This window comes from Suncus etruscus, chromosome 6 (genome assembly GCF_024139225.1).
Source record: "Suncus etruscus isolate mSunEtr1 chromosome 6, mSunEtr1.pri.cur, whole genome shotgun sequence".
NCBI classification, from domain to species: domain Eukaryota; kingdom Metazoa; phylum Chordata; class Mammalia; order Eulipotyphla; family Soricidae; genus Suncus; species Suncus etruscus.
The window spans coordinates 119,552,632-119,576,497 of NC_064853.1; the positions used below are offsets into that span (position 1 = coordinate 119,552,632).

General features: G+C 45.5%; 2 protein-coding genes across 2 annotated transcripts in view; both read left to right on the forward strand.

Moving 5' to 3' along the window:
• Positions 1-23,866, forward strand: part of SGCD (sarcoglycan delta) — a 129,811-nt gene that overhangs the window by 10,548 nt on the left and 95,397 nt on the right. The window lies entirely within an intron of this gene.
• LOC126012008 (60S ribosomal protein L39-like) lies at positions 1,388-1,678 on the forward strand. The gene has a single exon (XM_049775791.1). The coding sequence runs from the start codon at positions 1,519-1,521 to the stop codon at positions 1,672-1,674; it is 156 nt and encodes a 51-aa protein (XP_049631748.1). The 5' UTR covers positions 1,388-1,518; the 3' UTR covers positions 1,675-1,678.

Genomic DNA, 23,866 nt, shown 5'->3' on the forward strand with positions numbered 1-23,866 from the left:
TTGGGAAAAGCATCAGGAATTCTTTCCATCTCTGTAAAAAGCATTTATTATCTGTACTCATCCACAAATGCACACATAAACACAGGTCAGCCTCATTTTAAGGAAAAAAAAAAAAACACTGAGCAAAACCAGCTCAAATGTCTGTGACCCCAGGCCAACAGAACCAAAGATCTACAGAGAGGAGAATAGGAACGCAGCACCTTCTCAGTATTCCTCAGTACCTTCTCTACTTATTCCCAGTGATTACAAATTTTTTAATGTTTTTATTCAATAACCATGAATTACAAAGTTAATCATGATTAAGTTTTAGGCATACATTTTTCCAACACCAGACCTTTACCAATGTTCACTTCCCTCCACCAAATTCCCCATTTTCTCTCCCATCCACTCTCCCAATCTTTATGGCATGCACTCTCCTCCCCACCCCTCTTAAAGCACTGTAGTTTGCAATACTGCTACTGTAGGGTATCATGCTTCTCCCTTTCCCTCCTTTCAGCACCTCGCTCTGGTCCAATGACCACTTTCACCTATCACTGTCATAGTGGCCCCTTTCCTGACTCCATCCCTCTACCTGACAAGTTCCATACTAAGGTTGTTTTCTTCCCAGTAATTTTGCTGGCAAAGCAGAGGCGGTGGGGGTGGGGGGAGGACAGTATAGATCTTTCATTTTTTGTTCATTCTTTAGTTAGTTTGGGCCACCCCCTGAGGTTTAGGTTGCTATGCCAGCTCAGTGCTTGGGGGGAACACTCCTGCTGATTCTTGAGGACCACGCTGAGCCATTCCCCAGCTTTTCAGCTGAGATCAGTCTGTTAAAGAAAGATTTCCTCTTCTGCAGTCAGGAGGCATAAGAAAGGGTTGTCTGTGCATGTTCTGCTAGGTTCCTCGAGCCTAAAGAACACCTGGGCTTCCTTCACTCCACCGTGCACTAAAGGCTCAGCATAAAATCATCCCTAGGATGAGCCCCAGGGGCTGTGTCACCAGTAGAAAAGAATAGGGATGATGAAGTGCGAGCACTGGGGGTACAGCTGCATTGCTGGGCTCTCACCAGTCATGGGCTCCCCTAAGAGCACCCAGGACCTCTTAACAGGTGCAGCCTCATTTTCCAGCCCTGCGCTCCTTTGTGAATGGGATTTCTTTTTTCCAAAAAAAAAGGAAAAAAACCCAAGTGGACATTGGAGCTGAAGCTGCCTCCACCTCTGCGCATAACAGAAGGCAGCTCTGGTTTTGTTCCCCAAGCCTTGATAGTGAGCTGTTACTGTGTGGTTTCTGCCAGGCTCCGTGCAGCGTCATGGTGGGCAAGTACGCATGCGTAATACTCCATAGCCCGCCCAGCAGTGGGCGTGCCTCCTGGCGTTCCTTGGTAACGTGTGTGTTGACGCGACACGTCAGCGTGCGCTTGCGTGAGGACGTAAGCGTGTGCGCATGCGCAGCGGCTTTACTCGCCCCAGAGCCGTTGGTTAGAAGCATCGCGCTGGTCCTCGGCTTCTCCATCCTCATCCTCGCCAGCCCTCCGCCGCCATGGCTTCCTACAAGACCTACCGGATCAAGCGGTTCCTGGCCAAGAAACAGAAGCAGAACCGTCCCATCCCGCAGTGGATCCGGATGAAAACCGGCAATACGATCCGCTACAATTCCAAGAGGAGACACTGGAGAAGAACCAAGCTGGGCCTATGAGGCCAGGGCCTAGTTGACCCGGGTCGGCCCCAGAGCATGGGTCGCACACATGTGACCGGGACATGGCTTCTTGCTTTGCACCCCGCTGCTTTCCCCGCTTTGCACCCCTTTCGTTTGCACCCCAAGAGGAAAGAAGATGTTGAAGATGTTCCCTGGCAGCGCCCCTGGTAACTCCTAGGTCTCGCCCTGCACACCTTGGCTCTCTTCACCTTGGCCCCACCAAGCTTTTTTGGGACCCCCTCTCCCCAAGAACCTTTGCAGAGAGGACACTGCTGCAGCCCACTCTGGTAAAGCAGCCTCCATCCATCATCTCATCATCCGTGCAACTGTCCTCAAGATATGCTGTGTGCCCACAGAGCGATGGCCCCGTATGGAAGGCACCAGGGGTTTGGGGAATGTAGCCCCCAGATCTAAGAAGGATCCTGGAAAGGAGATTTCTGGAACATGAGCCACCCCCGTGTGCCTGCAGATGTGATGGGGCCCAGCACCACCACCACCACCATCACAGGAGTCGAGGAAGGGCACTGAAAATGAGACTGGGAGTTCTGCAGACACCCGCCTCTTCTTTGCCATCCTACTCCTACGTGTCTCTAGACCCGATGGAGCTCAGTGAGATTGTACATGTGTGACCCAGTGCCACCAACCATCAATGACCCCCGCAACGAGTCTCTTCAGTGTTGGAGTGCATGGATCTACTAGTAAAGACCCTGGAAACAGGAGATGGGGATTCAATAAGTGACATCTCTTCTCTCCATCATCTCAGCTGTCATCTTGGACATGGACCACAGCATGGACTTGTTGGGTTCAGAGGGACTTGGGGACCCACAACCAGACTCCTTCCCCATCTTGTTGAGGGCCTGGGGAAAGCTGCTTGCTTGTTCTCATGTTGTTAGTATTGTATTTGCAGAAAAAAATGATTTTTCCTCTTTGATGAATTTGCCAATTGTTGGAAGCCTGAAAATGAATTTTTTGTTGTAGAAGGAAAAAAAGCTTGGAGAGTTTTATTTGCGGCATTTATCTATTTTCTAGGTAAACCTTAACTGTAGCTCGAGATGCCAAATTCTTGATCAAGTGGCCTCTCACCATTTTGCCCCTTTGGCCAGAAATGGGATGGTTGGTTTTGGATTGGAGGAGACAATGGAGTGATGCATACTGCCAGCTATGTGGGTTGAGGGGCTCCCTCACATTATAACCACAAAAAGGAAGCAAGAGCCAGAAAGGCGGGGTCTGCATGGCCTGGCAGTCCACCATTGTGGCCAGAGAGTGGGAGAATGGAGAGGGGTGGCACAAGGGGGATGGGGAAGCTCAAGTAGTCTTCAGCCCTGGACACCTGTGTCAGAAATTCTGGTTCAATAATTGTGGCCAGTCTTGAGCTTTTGCTGCTACTTTACTCACAGTGAAAGGAGGTACTACCTAGGACTCAGTGGTCGGCAACCTTTTTTTTCAACTGAGCCAAATCTTGCCAAAACCATGATTGAAATTTATTTTGAGAGCCACACAGGGCATGCAGTGACAGAGGCTAGGAGCTGAGTCCTGACTTCTGGAGTGGCCGCCCGGCACACAGAAGGGCCAAATTAAAAGTGTAAAGAGCCACATGTGGCTCGAGAGCCGCAGGTTGCCGACCACTGGCCTAGGTTAACCAGCTCAGCAGCAATAGGGTACATCTGCCCAGGGCCCGTAAGTACTGTATCTTATTTTTTTGGCTCTGCACTCAGAATTACTTCTGGCAGTATTTAGAGGACCATATGGGATACTGGTGTTCAAACCTTAGTCAACTGCATGTAAGACAAGCACCCTACCTGCTGTACTTGCTTGAGCCCTACGTGGTTTTTTTATGATAAAAATTAGTGACACGCATTGAAAGCTAAGTGCAGGCTTAGCAGGTAGGAGGTTATGTCTCTTCATGATGAGGTTCATGCACAGAGCCAAGAGTCACCCCTGAGCTTCATTGGTATGACCCCCCCCCTCAACCAAAGCAAAAATGTTTTTAGCCTGAATATTTGAACTATTTGTGGGAAAGGGATCAGTAGGTGGGGCAGGTCCCAATGGGGAATGTGTTGGGGTTTTTGATCTTTTTTTTTAAGGCACCATACCTGCCTGTACTCAGGGGATCTTATGCAGTACTGAGGATTAGACCCAGGAGATAATGTTTTTGAGGAGAAATTTCTTGAATATGGGACATTTCTAACACTTGGCCTTGCAGCCAGCCCTGTTTTGATCCCCAGCAGCACATGATCTCCTGAGCACAAAACTAGTAACAACCCCTAACCCCCAGTACTGTCAGGTGTGGTTCCCAATATCCCTATGATTTTTGAATATTTGAAATGTTATTCCCACTCCTTGACAAGGATAAATAGAAAATTTGAGAGTTACAGAATTCCCACTTTTCTCATGGGTCCCTTCCTCTATGGTGATCTGGTGACAGACATTGGAAAGCAGTGAATGTGAACTCGCTTTGTGAGTCATTTTTCATCAGATGCAGGTGTCTTAAAAGTCCCTAAATAGGAAACAGTATTAGAATGGGGTCCATGTGAATTGCCAAGCCACTGCTTTAGGAAAGCAGCCGCATCGTGGAATTACAGGTACAGTGCTCCCACAGAATTTCACATCATTTGAGCTCATAATCCTGAGTGTTGCTGAGCAGTGTAATGAACCTGCCAGCAGAGCCTACTGATGACATTCAGTGGGACCTGCCAGGGTGGCCAGCCTGGGCCAATGACAGTACAAAGACATGGAAGCAACCCTGGTTCCTGAGTTTCAAACAGGCACCCTGGAGCAATCATCCAGGAGGGAATGAAAGATGGTTTTGTCCTGTTAATTTTCTCAAACTTGGTGGGCCCCCAGAAGGAGGCGCCACTGTGCATGTCTATGGGGGATATGGGTAGCAGTGCCCCTGGGCTGGCTGACTTGTGTTCAGTGCAGTGAAACTTGGGTTTATATGGAACCCACACTTCATGAATGGTCCTTTGGCTCCCTCATTCTTTGTGACATTAATATTTACTGGTTCTTGTATCACTGAGTTTCACTTTGGGGGTCCTATTTCCTAGCAGGTGTACATGGTCTAAGGGCCCTGCATTGGCCAGGGGAGAAGTGGCACAGTCCCACCCCTGGTGGAGGGTGGCAGTGGGACAAGCCATGGCTCTGATGAATGAGCCTCACAGTACAGTGCATATTAACCCACCATTAGGATCGGCCAGTGAAGGCTCCATGTGGACAGAGTAGAAAAAGTGGGTAGTGGGAAGTAGAACCCCAAGGGAGTTGGTGGGACCATATTTACAGGCACCTGAACTCTGTGTGAGAGACCCCAAGCAAAAACAGTAAAAGTCCTGCACTAAGACCATCTTGCACCTCAATTTTATGGTTCATGCATTTCTCTAAAAGAAAAAAAAAAAAACCTTCAAGTATCTGTTATGGTCCAAGTACTCGAATTCTAATAGAAAATGTAATAAGCAAGACAGAAACGTATGCTCAGAACCAAAGGGTAAGGTGCTTGCCTTGCATGCAGCCAACCCAGATTTGATTCCCAGCATCCCACATGGCCCACCACGTACAGAGCTAGCAGTAACCCCTGAGCATCTCTGGGTAGAGCCCAGAAACAAAAAGGAAAAGATACAATTTTAAATGCTGACAAAGGCAGGAGAACAAGCCTTGGATGGAGTTTAGAGACTAGCATTGAGTTAATATTTGTGGAGTTCAAGGAAAGGCAATACAGGAGCCACTGGCAGCAGGGAGTTCCGAGATGAGTGTGTTTCCACAGCCCAAGTTGGAGTGTTGCTGGCACCTGAGTTTGATCGCCAGCATCCTGTATGATCCCCTGAGCCTGCCAGGAGTGGGTTCTGAATGCAGAGCCAAGAGTAACAGGTGTGGCCCAAAAACCAAGACCAAAAAATAAAGGTGACAGTTTTGTGGTTCTGGGTCTGCTTTGCACAGCCTGTTTGGCTACGCAATGCTCTGACATGTTCACGGGACCTGTGGGGCATCTCTTGACCTATTCTTTGGGATCAACTTGGTGACAGGTACTCTAGCTGGTCCCTCAGATGTTCCCTTTAGCCATTGCAGGCCATTGGCTCAGCACCAAACCACAATGTAAGTATTCATTCCTCTCCTGTGCTCTGGAACAGTGTTAGCTCTGAGGAGTTATCGGAGTTAACATTTCAGGGTATAGCAGATTCTGGGGTCTCCCTGCATCAGAGCCCAATGCATCAGAGACACAAGCAGCTGTAAGATTTTGGGATAAGCCTTGCGCCCCAATGCAGCACTCCCTGGGTGTAAAAGCACCTATAGGTAGGACTGAGCTACATTGTGCATGAACCTCGGTGACAGTACTCTTTGGGGGTGCCAGGGACACAGGGGGCAGGGTGAGGAATCAGGTCAGTGTGCGGTCAGGCTGGGATTCTGCTTATCCCCTGTGATTCGGATTTGCTGCTCTGTTATGGCACCATACCTGTCAGATGATAAAAGTCTGGGCCTCGGTGATTAGAAAGGGCCTCCCCTAAGGGAATAATGCTGAACCAGTTTTTAATTGTAATATAAATATGCCATCTCCTGACTCATTCACATCTTGTGCTTCAGGCTATTGACTGTCAGGGGGCTTCAGGATGTGACCTGAATGGTGCCAGGAACCAAGGGAAAGCCCCTCCCTCAGCCCCCACACAAGACCAGCGAGTCTCACTCGGCTTGGCAGATGAAGGCTGCCCAATTCCACACTCACAGCATTGAGTTGGAAGTTTGAGGGTTCAGGAAAAGGCTGACCCAGGAGTCACTGGCAGCAGGGGAGTCTCAAGGTCCATGTGCATCCATGGCACGTTCATAGTGACCAAGCAGAAGAATGGCCCAAAGCTCAGGAAAGCTCCAGGGAGCCTTACAGCTTTGGTTCATTTCTTGGCCTCAGTAGTTCCCATCTCCTGGGAACAGAAGATAGTCAATCACATTCATCATAATGCTTCTCCCCCTTTGGGTTGAAGCCTGCCTTGGTTCTGTTGATGTGGCACCCTCACTCAGTAGAGTGTGTGCTCCTGAAATAACTCTGAACCATGGTTGGGGAGAAAAAACAGACCTTGAAAGAAAAGGAAAAAGGGGGCCAGAGTGATTCAGGAGGGTGTTTGCCTTACATGTGGCTGACCCAGATTTGATCCCACAAATCCCATATGGTTCCCCTAAGTACTGACAGAAGTGTTCCTGAGTGCTTAGCCTTGAGCACTGCTGAGTGTAGCACAAAAACAAAAAGAAAGAAAAAGCAAAGAAAGAGGTTACCCCACCTCCCAACAATCCTGACCACAAATGGTCTTATTTGGAAGGGAGGCAAGGAAAGGAGGGATACAAGCTAGTTCTTACATGCCGTCCTGCTTTTAGGCTTGAGTATGTCACAACACCATGAAGGTGTTATGTGTGTTCATAACACACATGAAGGGGGAGAGACAGAGTTTATTTCCTTGCACTGGGCCCAGGGATCAAACTGGGTCGTGGATCTCTAACCCATTTGACAAACATGGTTTGTCCAAAACACGTTGCATTTAGTTCCAAAACTACATTCCGAAGTGACCATGGAAGTCTTGCAAGATTAATTTGTACTCCCATTTCTATAAAAGTCAAAGCAATTTTGCCATACCCTAATGGCACAGAAGGAAAGCAAGATAAAGGTACTTCCAAAGAGTAAGCAATATACAGACCACAGGAGAGCAAATGGTCCTTCACCCCACTCAGAGTCAGAGTACACTTTCTCCCAAACCTCCTGAGCACAGAGCTGTGACTCCTGGGGGCTTCCTCGGGATCCAACAGTATATGATTCACAGCCCAACCTGCCAGGGGAGGCAGATAGTGAATAACATTGGCAAAATCATAATGTCTAGAGAAATAGATTATTTGCCTATTGTGATCACACTGTAGTTAAAAACATCAGGGGTGAAGAGGAAGAATAAAAAGTCAGGGGTAGTCACAACTTGAACTGTGGATCCAGGAAGGCTTCTTGTGAGCTTTAGACAAGGTAATGTCTGTAAAACAGAGATCTCCACACCCAGTATCAACCCTTAAACCAAGTAACCAATTCATCTTGGAGATCTTGATCTTGTTACTTCATGGGGATAGGAGTGGGGTAGGTTGTGGTAAGCATTACTTCTAGACATTAAAAACTTGAACCGCCCATAGCAGCTGCTCCATGAAACTATTGGCATTTTCCTTTATCTGATGCTCACAGAGCACATCAAATGGGCTTTGTCCCTACTGACCAGTCCCCTCCGACTGCATTTCTGAGAGGTCAGACTCCCTGAGCTAGAAAATTGGGACAATGAAGGCTTTCAGTGCAACAAGTTCCTCAGCCAGGAGCCCAGGTTGTGGTGGGGGGGGGTGTGGGGAGTGGAGCGGGAAGGCTGGGTGCTGAGGCCTTGGCGATAAGGAGTGCAGCTGCCTTTCTCCCCTGGGCTCCCCAAGACTGGTCGGTCCATACTTTGTGACTCCAGAAAGATGGGCTTCAGGTCACTGTACCCTCATTTCCTTGAGGAGAGTATAACAGGACACTACAAAAGTCTGCTCCTATGTTGGCAAGATCTGGGAAGCAATTTTGAAAATGTAAAGTAGTAAGTGGTATTGAAATTTCCTTAAGCATCTTGCTCCATAAACATCTCAGTACAATCTCTAGATTTCCACTTGGCATTCTTTTTTTTTTTTTAAATATAAACTCTTTATTCAAGCACCGTGATTACAAACACAATTGTAATTGGGTTTCAGTCATTAACAGAATGTTTTCCTGAGTTCCTGTTTCTTACAATTCATAAAACTCAACTCCTGGAGCCAGAGCAATGACACAGTGGTAGGGTATTTGCCTTGTATGCGGCTGGCCTAGGATGAACCGTGGTTCGATTCCCCAGTGTCCCATATAGTCCCCCAAGCCAGGATCGATTTCTGAGCACATAGCAGGAGTAACTCCTGAGCATCACCAGGTGTGGCACCCACCAAAAAAAACTCAACTCCTGAGGTTTTTTGTTTGTTTGTTTGTTTGTTTGTTTCTGTGCTTTTAAATGTCTGTCAGTACAGTAGCAATTTAATTGTAACTTCTGTGAAATGCAAGGCTACGCAGGTCTTTAAAAAGATTGATGTGAGGGCAGGAGTGATGGCACAGAGAGTAGGGTGCTTACCTTGCATACCACTGACCAAGGTTTTATCTCTGGCATCCAAAATGGTCCCCTAAACACTGCCAGTAGTGATTCCTAAGTGTAGAACCAGAAGAAAGCCCTGAACAGCAGAGGTATGCCCCCGAACCAAAAATAAATAAATAATTGTTTAAAATTTAAAAAAATTTTAAATGAGGCAGGGGGCAAAGAGCTGGTAGAGTTGGTAAAGCATTTGCCTTGCATGTGACTGACTCTGGTTTGATTCCTGGTACCCCATAAGGTCCCCTGAGCTTCATCAGGAGAAAATTAGACCTCAACCAGGTGTGCATCCCCACCCAAATAAAAAATCAAACAAAATTGAAGCTTCTAAGGGCAAAGAGATAGTGTAGTAGAGAGGGCTTTGCCTTGCATGTGACAGAGTTCAATCACCAGCACACCCTATAGCTCACCAATAGTGATCCCTGGGCACAGCCAAGATAACCCCTGAGTGCAACCATATGTGGCCCTAGACAAACAAAAATCCTCATCCTCCGCAGCTACATTCTGATTTGATTTCAGTCTCTCACTGCCAGCTGTGTGCATGCTGGGCAGTGGGGTCAAGGGTTTGGCTGAGTTGTGCTCTGAGTTCATCATTACAAGCTCAGTCTTGCAGAATGACCCCTGGCCAACATGTGCTGGTCAAACTGGCAAAATACTGACTTGCAATGCCTGTGTCTCCAATGCCAAAGTGCCTTCCCTATCGGGCCCTCCTGGAGGTGTTGGACAGAGTCCATCTGAGAAGTTGAAAAGAGTTCTGAGGGGCCGGTGAGGTGGCACTAGAAGTAAGGTGTCTGCCTTGCAAGCGCTAGCCAAGGAAAGGACCACGGTTCGATCCCCCGGCGTCCCATATGGTCCCCCCAAGCCAGGGGCAATTTCTGAGCGCATAGCCAGGAGTAACCCCTGAGCATCTAATGGGTGTGGCCCGAAAAACCAAAAAAAAAAAAAAAAAAAAAAAAAAAAAAAGAAAAGAGTTCTGAAAAGCTGATGTCTTTCTCGAAGCTTCATTTCTCCTTGCTGCTAAGACTGACTATTGGTGGCTTTCTCAGCTTTTAGGATCACAGCTGGGCTCCTTTGTTTGACCCATTCTGGTGTCTGGATGTAGGTCTCTTAGGCCAGCTCCTGCCACACTATCTCCCAAGCCCCTTATCTCCACCCAATCAACAACCTGCTTCCACACATCAAAGCATAATGAAAACCAGTTACTTCCATCCAGCACTCTGGTGGCAGAGGGAGGACTCACCTAGAAAAAGGCACCAGGAAATTGTGCACAGGCCTTTAAAGTTGCTGAATTCTGACTTCTCTTACCACGAAACCCGTGAGTTCTGCAGATTGCAACTGAGCTTGGATTTCAACACAGAGTATGGAGAAGGCTGGAGGAAGGAGAAAGACACAGAGAGGCAGGTTAGGTAGGTTATACTAGGAGCTCCAGGGAGCAAGGTTAGGTTAGCTAGGTAGGTTATACTAGAGAGTCCAGGGAGCCCCTCTGACCTCTCTGTAGCAGAGGTTTCTTACTCCCTATGGGCAACAGGCAACCCCATGCTTGGGTCAGTCATGTAGTGATCATAGCACTCTAGTGATAGGATGTTGGGGAATGGAGAGGGTGCTGGCCATGCACATAGCTGACCCAGGTTTGATCCCAGACACTCCAAAGGTCCCCTCAGTACTACCAGATGTGATTCCCAAGCACAGAACCAGGAGGAAGCTCTGAGCACAGAGGGGAGGGTTTGGGCCATACCTGGCTGTGCTTAACGCTTACTCCTAGCAGTGCTCAGGACTTCCTCCTGGCTCTGTGCTCGGGGTTCACTCCTGGTGGTTCTCAGGGCTACCTTTGGCTCTGCTCTTGGGACCCCTCCTGGTGAGGATTGAGTGATTTGGGGAGGCTTAAGGTCTTACCTGCTGTTCTGTCACTCTGACCCCTCCAATAATATTTTAATTAAAATAATGTGTTTTTTAATAAAAAAATTATTCTGGGAACCGAGGGCTTGAACTCTCCACTAATGCCATTCGATTTCCCACACCTAGACTACAGACACAGATGATTGTTGGAAGTTCCTAGACAGTTCCTAGACAGTCCTGCAGGCCTTCCTAGAGGAAAGAGACTTGCCAACATCACAAGCCTATGGGCACTGTAGGTCCCCCATGGAGGAGCCCCCCACATCCTCTCAGCCAGTCTTTCACCACCTTAGTTTCTCAGAGTGTATATGGTTGACTTCAGGCTATAAGTCCTGCACCAGAAATCCAGCATCAGGAGATGGTCTCACCCCTTGTGGCTGGGCAGTCCCTCTCCCACCATGGTACCTTAATTCATGGAGACCACTTAGATCAGATCAGTCCCACTCAGACATAGGTTTGAACTCCATTAGATAAAATACCCTTTTGATTAAGCAATAAGAGCAATAAGACAGCAGGTAAGGCCTTAAATGTGGCAGACCCCAGTTCAATCCCTGGCATCCTATAAGGTCCCCTGAGCTTCACCAGGAGTAAGTCCTGAGCACCACTGGGTGATATGCCCCTACTGGGTTGGCCACACACAAAGGAAGCACTGAACCTACTCTGGCCTCAAATCTTTATGCTGATATCCTATGCTTGTATTTCATATAGAACTCTATCTATTGTATCTGCGCCCCTTCCTTCCTTTTGCCTAAGTAATTAGCATGGTCTCACTTTCCTGTTCTAGTCAACTTTATGATTTATGACCTATTTATTTCTGCCCAGTTCCTAAAATGGATCACTCATAATTCTTGCGTCTTAATTATCTTCCTAGTTACCTGCTATGTTACCTTCTCACCTCTACCATAATATACAATGATAAATCTTGTTTGTTTGTTTGTTTTGGCCACACCCAGTGATACTCCAGGTTACTCTGGCTCTGTGCTCAGGAATCACTCCGGTGTGTTAAAGAGACCATAGAGGATACTGGGAATTGAACCCTGGTTGACAGTGTACCAGGCAAGTGCCCTTTTCTGCTGTACTAACTCTCTAGCCCCAAGCTAAGACATTTCTTTTCCTTTTGTTGGATGTTTGGAGTTTTGTTTTCATTTGGGGCCATACCCAGCAGTGCATAGAGCCTATTCCTGTCTCTGCACTCAGAAATCACTTTTGGCAAAAGTTCCTGTATTCATTGCAGCACTATTTACAATAGCCAGGCTCTGGAAACAACCAAGATGCCCTTCAACAGATGAATGGCTAAAGAAACTGTGGTACATATACACAATGGAATATTATGCAACTGTCAGGAGAAATGAAGTCAGGAAATTTTCTTATACATGGATTACATGGAATCTATTATGCTGAGTGAAATTAGTCAGAGGGAGAGAGATAGACGCAGAATAGTCTCACTCATCTATGGGTTTTAAGAAAAGTAAAAGACATTATTGAAATATTTCTCAGAGACAAAAGAGAGGAGGGCTGGAAGGTCCAGCTCACTACATGAAGCTCACCACAAAGAGTGATGAGTGCTGTTAGAGAAATAACTACATTGAGAACTATCATAACAATGTGAATGAACGAGAGAAGTAGAAGCCTGTCTAGAGTACAGGCGGGGGTGGGGTAGGGAGGAGGGAGATCTGGGACATTGGTGATGGGAATATTGCACTGGTGAAGGGGGGTGTTCTTTACATGACTGAAACCCAAGTACAATCATATTTGTAATCAAGCTGTTTAAAGAGATATACAAATACATATATATAAAAGAAATCACTTTTGGCAGGCTTGAGGGACCTTATGGGATGCCGGAGATCAAACCCATGTTGTCTGCATGCAAGGCAAACACCCTACCCCTGTACTATCACTCTTAACCCAATATAAACCATTTTTAAGACAAAAGAATGTTTCAGGTGTATGGAAATTCACAGAAAGGAGAGAAAAACTGTCAATTAAATTTCACACACCCCAGTGCATACATCATGCTTGGGGTTACTTTCTTATCAAATATCTAATTCTATCCTTCCACCCCTGAGGTCATACTTTGAATGCTAGGAAGAAATGTTTTCACTGCTAAATCTCAGTGAAAGTAAAAATTCTATCCCTAGTTGCTGTAATCTCTGCAGTGTCCTGGCCAATAAAGCACACCTGTGTTAAAATGGGGCCCAGAGCTAGTGGCTTATTTTTGAGAAATGACAAATTGCTGGGAGGTTGCTAAGGTAGACAGTAGCTTCTTGGAGTATCTGGTGAATTTTAGCACTTAGAAAATCTGTTTCCTCGCTGTGATGAATTAATATAAACTATTTTGCCTGGACATCATTTTCAAGAAAGCAGACTCCCAAGAATGGGTAGAAAGAGGGGAGTGTCTCTAGCAACAGAGAAGAAACCTGGGTTCATGTTTCTTTGGGGTCTTCGTAGTGAGATTGGTAGTTGGATAAATGAAATGGAAACTCCTAGGAGCATAGCTTGTGTATGCATTTGATTTGGTTTTCTTGAACTATTTTTTTCCTTTAATATTTTTTATTAAAGAGGTTGGAGCAATAGTATAGCAGGTAAGGGACTTGTCTAGCAGCAATTGACCAAAGTTTGATCTTCATCATTCCATATGGTTGTCTGAGCTCCACCAGAGTGATTCTTGAGTACAGAGCCCAGAGTCAAAACTGAGCACTGCTAGATATGGCCCCAAAACCAAAACCAAAAAAATCTTTAAAAAATTTTTTATTAAAACACCCTGATTTTGGACTGGAGATATAGCATGTAGGTAGGGCATTTGCATCGCATGCAGAAGGACAGTGGTTAGAATCCCAGCATTCCATGTGGTCCCCCAAGCCTGCTAGGAGTGATTTCTGAGTGTAGAGCCAGGAAGAACCCCTGAGCACTGCCGGGTGTGACCCAAAAACAAACAAACAAAAAGACAAAACCCTGACTTACAGAGTTCATAGTTGGTTTCAGGTTGAAAGGCCTGAAAAAGAAAGCTCCAGAGTTGTCAGCCCAGATTAGACTACTTTGGTGGCATCATATTCTTTTGGAGACTAGTTGTGGATCTGGGGCATTTTTCTCCAGGAAGGGTGTGGGCATTGGTGAAAGCTGCAGGGTTTCCCATGGCAAGGGGTGGTGGGAGGTTGTGGGGTGATTTAGTCCACCCCCATTCAAAGAACACCCCAGAGTTTTCAGAACACAGACTGGTCCCACCTGGGAAGATTCAGCTGCTCAACATTCCAAAAGTGACCACTGTAAAGGAAACCATTACATGACATTTTGTACATTCACGATGTCCTGCAACTGCCATCTCTAGTTCCAGAACATATTCATCACCCTCCCCCCACCCCAAACTCCATACCCTATATCCGCCAGCCAACACTGGTCCCCATTGCGCCATCTGGATCATTTGCTTAGATCCTGTCTGTGCTCCATCTGTGCTGCAGCAAACATTGGTGCTCACTTTCTTCCAGGGACCGACATTTCGCCTCCTCTTGGCTGATGCCACTGTTTGTTTGTCCATTTGTCAGTCGATGGCCATATGGGTTATTTCTTCCTGGAGGCCATTAGGAAGGAGACAGCAGTAAATGATTTGTTTACAGATGTTGGTAGGCTCAGCTGTCTCCTAGTCTGCAGGCAGAGAGGGGAATTGCTGAATCAGAGTGTCGGTAGGTTTCAATGTTTCAGGATACTGCTAAGCACTTTTCTGGAGTGGCTGCCACTGAGTGACTGCTGTGTCCCCTTGCTGCTGGTCCTCATCAATAGTTGCTCTCCTACTGGAAGGGAACTGTGGGGGTGGGGCCACGGAGGCTCACTGCTTCCTTTTGTAACTGCAGAGTGGATTCATTCCTGAGTTCATGTATGAAAGATATGCAAGAAAAAAAAACTATTGTTTGAGAAGTTCCAGTTCGGGCCAAAGAGATAGTACAGTGAGGAAGGCCCATGCCTAGTTCAAGGAAAACCCAGGTTCAATGTCTGGCACCCACAGGATCTCCCAGACTCCTCCAGGAGTGATCAGTGAGTGTAAAGCCAGGAGGAAGCCCAGAGCACCACTGGATGTGGCCCCAACCCCAAAAGAGAAGTTAGAGTTTATTATGCAGTTTGAGTAGGTGACTTAGAACTTTCCTTCTATTCATGTATGGCGTCATGTGTCTTTACCCTCAATGTCTGGTCCAGTTCCATATGCCCACCTCCCATGTTTGATGGCCGGGTCCTGTCCTTATGCTATTCTCTGTCCAGTGTATGTTGGCCCCTCCCAACCCCCTTGTCACCCCCAAACCTTTAAAGAAGGAACCTGGTCTCCTGGTAACTCCCACCCTTTGCTCTTGCCTCCCCCTGCAGAGATTGTGGTTAATTTCATTACTGGAGATAATGGATGAAGAACATTGAGTCCAAAAATGTATCTCTCCCTTGTAATTACATTGACATTTTTGAGCTAAAAAAAGTGTAACCGAAAGAAGTCATTTCACATCTCTAACCAAGAATGCGCTGTGTGTTTTTACAAGAGGATAATAAAGACATAAATGGGATAGATGGGGCTAAGTGGCTTTACAGATGGCGTTTGCATATTAAAGATGAAATTGCTGTCTATAAATAAAGCCACTTTTACAGTAACTAGGTTACTGCTTTATCTTAATTTAGATGTAATTGAGAGCATTAGTGTGCTTTATAATAGCCCGGTGAATGTTCCTGCAGGCTGGAAACAGGGCTCTGAGAAATGCTAGTGAATGGTTTGTGGGTGCTGACAGAGTACCTTACCAGGGAGTGCCCATCTGCATCTTGGAGGCCTAGGTAGGATCTGTTAGCAGGATCTGGGGGAACCCCATAAGGAGGTGAAGAATGTCCTGGATCTCCTTGTGCACAAGCATATTTGCATATAAGTATTGTTGTATATGAAAATATTTCCATAAGATTATATTCTTTGCCTATTGTCCCACCTTGACCTTTCAGGTGGGGACGCTGTTGAGAACCAAATAAATAGTTTGGGAGTGTGCCTTTGTTGTGTGCCTGCATGAATGTGTCTATGTGTGCATAATTATGTCTATGTGTCTATGTTTGTCTCTGTATGTCTGGATTAGTCTGTATATTTATGTGTATTTTATGTGTATTTCATGTGTACATATGAATTGTGTGAGCCCATATCTGTGTGTGGATATGTGTGTCTTTTTGTGTGTGTATGAGTGTATGAGTTCATATCCATGTGGGTACGAGTATATGAATGCATGTCTGTGTCTACTGTTGAGCTGTGTGTGGGTTTTCTCTTTCATGTCTTTATCAGAGTGACTTCAATTGGCCCAACCACCTGGCTGTTACCTTTATCTTCCTCAGTGACTGTTTGGCCACTTTGGCCTATTTCTCAATAGGAATCTGTATTTATATGTATCTTTTAGCTTTGAAAATGAAATATGAGAGAAGGTTCATGGGCTCTATTATCTAAGTAGGAAGAGCTGGGACCCAATTTCCTGCCTCCAGGGCACTATCCCCTACATGGTCTGTGAGGTGCTGTGACAGGAAGCATTCGTGTAGACAGAAATGGCCCAGCCAGGACAACTCCAGTGGCCTCAGGCACAGATATGCTAACACACTCCAATGTCTAATGTCAATCAGATTGGCTCTTTTGACCTCTATCCAATGGGGAATAGATAAAACAAATACCTATGAACACAAATAGATTATCCATGCTTTAGATCTCCTGACCCTTTCTGTATGCAGTCTCCCATTGCCTACATTCCTACTTTTTTCGGCAAATTCATCCTTGGCAGGTTCTGTGCACTCAAGAGTTTTTACACACTTCCCCTCACTCTCCTTCCAGCCCTGTAGATTGACTCAGCCCAATTGGTACCCATGTCAGGTGTCAATTTCAGTAGCCCCCCAAAAAAATTTGTAGTAGAGGAATGAGGTTGTATTAATAAGAATGCACCACTGGGTGTGGATTGCATTGATCTCTCAACTGCAGCTCAACCCTCTCAAACATCCATTTAGTCACTTAACTACTATAGTGTACAGCATGGCATCCACGGCAACTAGTTCTCCTGGGGACCCCTTTGAAATCTCATCTCCTAAGCATATAGCTACAAAGGCAGACTCCAAACACTGTGCCTTTCCAGGAAGTGTACTTGTAGGAAATTCCTGCATTGGTGCAACTTCCACCCCCACATCACAGTTCTGGCACAGGGGAGGTGCAGGAAGCTGTGTTGGTGGCATGTATGGACCAAAAGGACTTCTGTTGTGGGTTCTTACATGTGAGGAAGGCAGCCAATCCTTTTTTAGTTCCTCTTAGGGCACTCAAAATATCCTTCTAATTCCATTTCTGTTAAGTACTCACTTTGACTCTGTCCTTTCAAAGAGCAATTCAGTGGTTAGAGCTCTTTAAATGGATTGTGACAAGATGATCTATCGAATCAAATGAGCTGTTTCTACCAGTTCAGATCTGTCTGCATCAGTTCATTTGTATCCTTTTGGGTTTTGTTTTCACTGGGCATTTTTGTTTGCTTTGGTTTGGTTTGGGGGGCACATCCAGTAATGATCAGGGGTAACTCCTAATTCTGTATTCTGGAATTACTCCTGAATGTGCTTAGGAGACCATGTGGGATGCTAGGGATCAAACTGGGGTTGTCTGTGGTTAAAGAAAATGAGCTACCGGGGCCGGAGAGAGATAACATGGAGATAAGACATTTGCCTTTCATGCAGAAGGACAGTGGTTCAAATCCCGACATCCCTGTGCCTGCTGAGGGCAATTTCTGAGCCTAGAGCCAGGAGTAACCCCTGAGTGCTGCTAGGTGTGATGAAAGAAAGAAAGAAAGAAAGAAAGAAAGAAAGAAAGAAAGAAAGAAAGAAAGAAAGAAAGAAAGAAAGAAAGAAAGAAAGAAAGAGAGAGAGAGAGAGAGAGAGAGGGAGGGAGGGAGGGAGGGAGGGAGGGAGGGAGGGAGGGAGGGAGGGAGGGAGGGAGGGAGGGAGGGAGGGAGGGAGGAAGGAAGGAAGGAAGGAAGGAAGGAAGGAAGGAAGGAAGGAAGGAAGGAAGGAAGGAAGGAAGGAAGGAAGAAAGAGAAGAAAGAAAATGAGCTACCTATCATACTATTGTTCTGGCTTTGGCTTTCACTAACTTTTAAGCTTTATATGTGTCTAAATCCATGTATCTTCTCACCATTGAACTTCCACTTTCTAATGCGACAGTTGACATTTTTTTTTTTTAATTTTTGGGCCACACCGGTGACGCTTAGGGGTTACCCTTGGCTATGCACTCAAAATCACTCCTGGCTTGGGGGACCATGTGGGATGCTGGGGGATCGAACTGCAGTTCATCCTGGGTCAGCCACATGCAAGGCAAACGCCCTACCAATGTACCATTGCTCCAGCCCAACAGTTGACATTTTCAATGTGTGCTGTGAGGAAGCATACACTGTATGCTTGGGAGGAAGGAAGGACAGAAATAAATGAATGAATGAGAGAGAAAAGGAGGAAGAAAGGAAAGAAGGGAAGGGGGAAGAAGGAATAGAGAAGAGAGAGGTAGGGAGAGAAAGGGGAAGAAAGGTAGGTAGGAAGAGAAAAGAGATAGGAAGGAAAATTCAAGTAAGTAAGAATGAATTGGGGCCCGGAGAGATAGCGCAGTGGTGTTTGCCTTGCAAGCAGCCGATCCAGGACCAAAGGTGGTTGGTTCAAATCCTGGTGTCCCATATGGTCCCCCGTGCCTGCCAGGAGCTATTTCTGAGCAGACAGCCAGGAGTAACCCCTGAGCACTGCTGGGTGTGGCCCAAAAACCAAAAAAAAAAAAAAAAAAGAATGAATTAAAGACAGGTTTATGAATTAAGCATGAAAGGGTGGATTGATCCATAGATGATATTTAATTGGTGGATAGATAACTAGATGGGTGGATAGCTTAGTGAATGGACATGAATTAAAGCACTGATGGATGGATACAAGATGATGGAAGATGGATGTATGGATGAATGGATGGATAATGGATAGATGAATGGATGAACCAATCAGTGCATGACTAGATATATGGACTGATGGATACATGCATGGATGGATAAATATATGATAACTAGGATGGATGAATTAATGATGAATCAATCGATGCATGACTGGATACATCGATTAATGTATACATGAATGGGTGGGTGAGTAGATGCTTGCTGTGATGGATAGATTACTAGATGGGTAGATGAATCAGTTCATGTGTGGATAGATGAGTCATTACATGAGTAAAGAGTGAGTGAGTGAGTGAGTGAATAAAAGAATGAAATACAACAACAAGACAAAGAAAGATAAGTAGGTGACCTGATGTCCCACCAAGAGGAGTGAACTTGAACAATCTAGAGAATGAACAAGAAGTTGGACCTACTTCAAACATTTTGCAAAGCTGAGAATGCTATAAGATCACGGTGTCCAAGGCTAGGATGTTTTTACCTCATTGAAATGAATGTTTCTACTTATTTTTAGCTTCTGAAAGGCGGAAAGTGGGTTTTGTTCAGATGGGAGGGTGGATAAGAAAATCTGGAAGCAGCTGGCCAGAGGAATTCAACTAGATTCCTTACTCTGCCAGATTGTGTCTTATAGCTCAGAGAGCTTGAGATGGGGTAAAGCTGCAGTTTGCACTGCCTGCATCACCAAAAGATTGCACTTGCCTAGTAGCCTGACTGCAGTGTTTTGTGTGCATGCATGTACATACACATGCGTGCATGCATGCACACATACACACTTAGCAATAGTCCATATTTGAAGCTCCACACACAGTGGAAACCTAATTGTAGAAGTGGGATTCAGACCAGCCAGCCTGGCCTCCTCAAGCCACACAGTGCACCGCATAGGAAAGACATCTGGTTTCAAGAGAAGCTTCTAGTGTACTCAAAAGGGCCTCCCAGACACTTCTGTGTTTGTCTGGCTCTCCAAATGCTGCCTCTCCAAAAGAGCAGACCCTGAGAGCATCCCCACGGTGGGGTAGATTAATGTGATTACTCTTTCAGAAGAAGCTGGTTTTCAGGTGAAGAGGTGAAAGACAAGCCAGCATCTTTGCCAGGGACCAGTCCAGAGTGAACGGGCCTGAAACAGGGGTTCAGGAATGATTAATAAAACAAGAGAGACAGAAGAGCGATGAGCATGAGCTCTTAGCCTGTGGACTGAGAGCCCTGACTGTCCTTCATATATAATATTTATTGTACAGCAGCAGTAACCATTAGAAGGAAATGAATAACACCACTCTTTGGATAGGTCCCTAACTGTATTAATCTCTCCAGGGTAATCTTTTACATATTGAAGGGGTCTGGGGTAGCTAATGCAAAAGAATGTTTTCTTCTGGGATAGGTGACTGATGCTAGAGTGAATACAGGATCACTACCAAGAAGGCATGCCCTAAGAGTGCCAGCATTCCTGTAATTGTTAATTGAAGGTCCATAAAAAACCTTTTCCACCCCTCTCCTCAAACTAACATCTTTCTAGATATTTATTTCTTTTATGTCAGCATATCTGACAATCTTAGTCTGGGGGTGGTCTTGGCCTACAAAACACTGCTGTTGGTTTTCAAATCATAAGACTTAAAAATGTATAGTATACTTTTTACATAAAAGTTAATTAGGAAGATTTATTGTTGAAAGTTGAGTTCATGCCTTAAATTTTATTTTGTTGGGTGTTTTTTAAGGTGGTCATAACTGGCTGTGCTCAGGGCTTACTTGGACTTTGTGCTCAATGTTCACTTCTGGTGAGACTCAGGGGACTGACTATATGAGAAGCCATGAATTGAACCAGGATCAGTTTTGTGCATGGCAAACCTGCTGTACTATCTCTCCAGTTCCCATATCAAAACTTTTAATGCTACTTATATATATAGATCTGTATCTATACTTGGGGCTCAGAAGGAAATTTTTGGTATATTATTGAGCTCATGCAAATCTGAGGTATCAATTTTTTATATTATATGTAGAAATTTTCAAAAATGGGCTGGAGAAATGGTATAGGAGTTAAGAGTCCCACCTAGCATATTAACAACTTTGGTTTAATTTCAGCACCACATAGTGTTTCCTGAACAGCACCAGGAGTAATCCATGAGCACAGGTAGGTATGAACCAAACCCTCTTCTCCCCCAGAAGAAAAATTTGAAAAACAAATGAGCAAAAGCAAACAAATAAAAGTTTATTAATAGGGGCCAAAGTGATAATACAGTGGGTATGGCACTTGCCTTGCATATGACTTATCCAGGTATAATCCCTGCATCCTGTTTGGTCCTCTGAACCCTGCAAGGATTGACCTCTGAGCACAGAGCCAGAAGTAAGCCCTGAGTATCAATAGCACAGGCCCCACACCAAAGAAAATAACTTACTAATAGTACTAAAGCTCATTCCTGTAATGAGCTTTTGCATCTTCTATCTTTCCAGCGATAAGCACCCTTATTGTTCTAATATATTTTCTTCTCTCCTTCCTTTGCTCCTTCTTTCTGTTCTCTCTCCCCTTTCCTTTACCTTCTTCCCTCTTCTCCCCTCTCCATTTCTCTGCCTTTCTGGTTCTTTTCTTTTCTTTGCTAGTGTGATCAGGACCCTTTTTAGTAGAGAATAAAGGTTTGATTAGCAGGTCATTTGGACAGCTTGAATGTTGCTGGTCTAGTCTCAGCAAGCAAGTGAGGCCTTTGACAAAGTCTCTGGTCTTACAGATAAGAAAGAGAAATAGAATGTGGAGGGCAATTAGCTGAGTTCACAGCTGACCTAGCAATTGTACCCAAAGGGCCTTGATCACTGCAATACTTCCAATGAACCTGCAGCTCCCAATAGGATTTTTACGAACCTGTCTAGCCAGTGGGATTTCCAGCATTAGCCAAGACTATGTGAGGATCAGGGGTTTCTTAAAACGTGCTCATCCAGTCACTTCAAAGACCCAACTTTTGGCTGATTTCCAATCAGAGCCTATTCATCAATGATGGATAGTCTTTAATACAATGATGGATAGGAATCTGGGCCAGAGAGTATGAGAGGATTAGGACTCTTGTCCTACATGCAGTTGACCCTGGATTGATCTCTAGCATCATATAGTCCCCCTGAGCACCATCAAGCATGAATACTGAGCACAGGGCCAGGAATATCCCTGAATACTCCAGGGTGTAGCCCACCCACTCACCTACAGCTGCCCTCCCAATAAAAGAATGGAGTCTCACCATGGAACTGCTGGGCTTATAATTACTGTGGGGAAGTGGAGCAGTAATACAGCAGATGGGCAATTGCCTTATATGCAGCTGACCCCTCCAAAAACAAAACAAAATATAATCAAAGACAGAAATGCTGTAGAAGCAATGGCAGTGAGGCCTCCCACCAGAACACATGGGATGGAGGACCTCTTGAGGGACTGCCAACCTTATAGCAATCTGTCCTCTGAAGCGTTAGTGCTCCCTTTTCACCTCCTCTCTACCCTTTGATTTTCTTTCTCTTTGACCAATCCACCATGTATAAGTTGCTGTATGCATTTCTTTTTGTTTGTTTGGGGTTTTTCCCCCTTGTTTTTGGGCCATGCCTGGTAGTGCTTAGGGCTTACTCTCAGCTCTGCACTCAGGAATTATTCCTGACAGGCTCAAGGTACCATACAGGATGCTGATGGTTGAACCCAGATCAGCTGTGTGCAAAGCAAACACCCACCCCACTCTACTATGGCCTCAGACACTCAAGAGAAAGGTTCCCAGTTCAAAGCATCTTGCTTTCTTGAAAAGAAAACAGCCAGGTTTTTCTTTCCTGCTCACTCTGCTGCCCTCACTCAGGCCCATGCAATAATTACCTCGGTAATCTGGTTAAGAATGTGGTCACTTAAGGGGCTTTAGACTCCATTGAGGGTCTGGAACTATCACATTTGCCCCCTACTTTCTGTCAGGTACTGGGCAGATTCATCTGTTTCTCTGGGACTTGGTGCTTCTCCAGCTTAGTGACGTCATGGCATAGAGGAAGAAGCAAGGAACCATGATCCACGATATCCTCCAGCCCCCATGCACCATTCCTGCAGGGAAATGTCACTAGCTCTTTGGTAGAAGCTCAGTGATGTTGTGGGAATATAGGGATATAGGATTTGTGTTACTGAAAATGATAAGATATTGTTTGTTCTGGGGCCACACCTGACTGTGCTCAGAGCTTACTCTTGGCTCTGGGTTCAGGGATCAATCCTAGACGTTCTCCAGGGACCATATGGGGTGTTGGGTATCAAACCACAGTCAGATTCATGAAATTCAAATTCCCTACATGCTCAGAAATGAGGGCATTAAACAAAGTTAGGGACTGGAATGATAGATAGTACAGTGGGTAGGATGTTTGCCTTACACACAGCCAACCATGGTTTGATCCCCAGTATCTTGTATGGTCCCTAAGCACTGCCAGGGGGGTAATTCCCAAGTACAAAGCCAGGAGTAACCTCTGAGCATGCTGGGCATGGACCTCGATATTTTTTATTTAAAAATGTAAATGAATCACCATGAGATACAAGTTAAAAAGTTGTTGATGATAGGGGCTTGGGCAACAGCACAGTAGGATGCTTGCTTTGCATGTGGTCCACTTAGGTTGGATCCTCAGCATCCTCCAAGCACTGCCCAGAGTGATTCCTGAGTAAGTCAGGGGTAAGCCCCGAGCATAGCCAGACATGGCCATCCCATCCCCACCAAAAAAATTGGTTGAGTTTCATGTATGTTCCAATGCCCATCCTTTACCAGTTTTCTTTTCCTGCCAACAATCTCCCCAATTTCCCTCCCATTATCCCTCTGCCAGCCTGCCTATATAGCAGTTTTCTTCTCTCTCTTTCCTTTTTCACATTTTTTTCCTGTGATTTTCAATACTGTTACTGAAGGGGTATCAGGCATATCACTTTACCTCCTTTCAGCACCCAGTTCTTGTCCAGAGTGATCGTTTCTAATTCTCATTGTCATAGTGGTTCCTTCTCTATCCTACCTGCACTCCTTGCTTTTTGTGGAAAGTTTTCTACCATATACTAGTCCTCCTAGTCAAGGTGAGGGCATCTTGCAGGACTGAATTTTTTGCAGCTATTCAGTATAATCTTGGCCTCCTTCCCTTTACCTCTGGAGAAAAGTTAGGGTTTTCTGTTCCAAGCCAGAGCTTTGAATTCATTAAGAGATCAGTTTGGGCCTGAACGACTCTTCTGGCCATTTCATGAGAAATCTTTCATAAAAG

Coding starts and splice junctions, on each gene's coding strand:
- LOC126012008 (XM_049775791.1), top strand. CDS start 1,519: ATGGCTTCCTACAAGACCTACCGGATCAAGCGGTTCCTGGCCAAGAAA.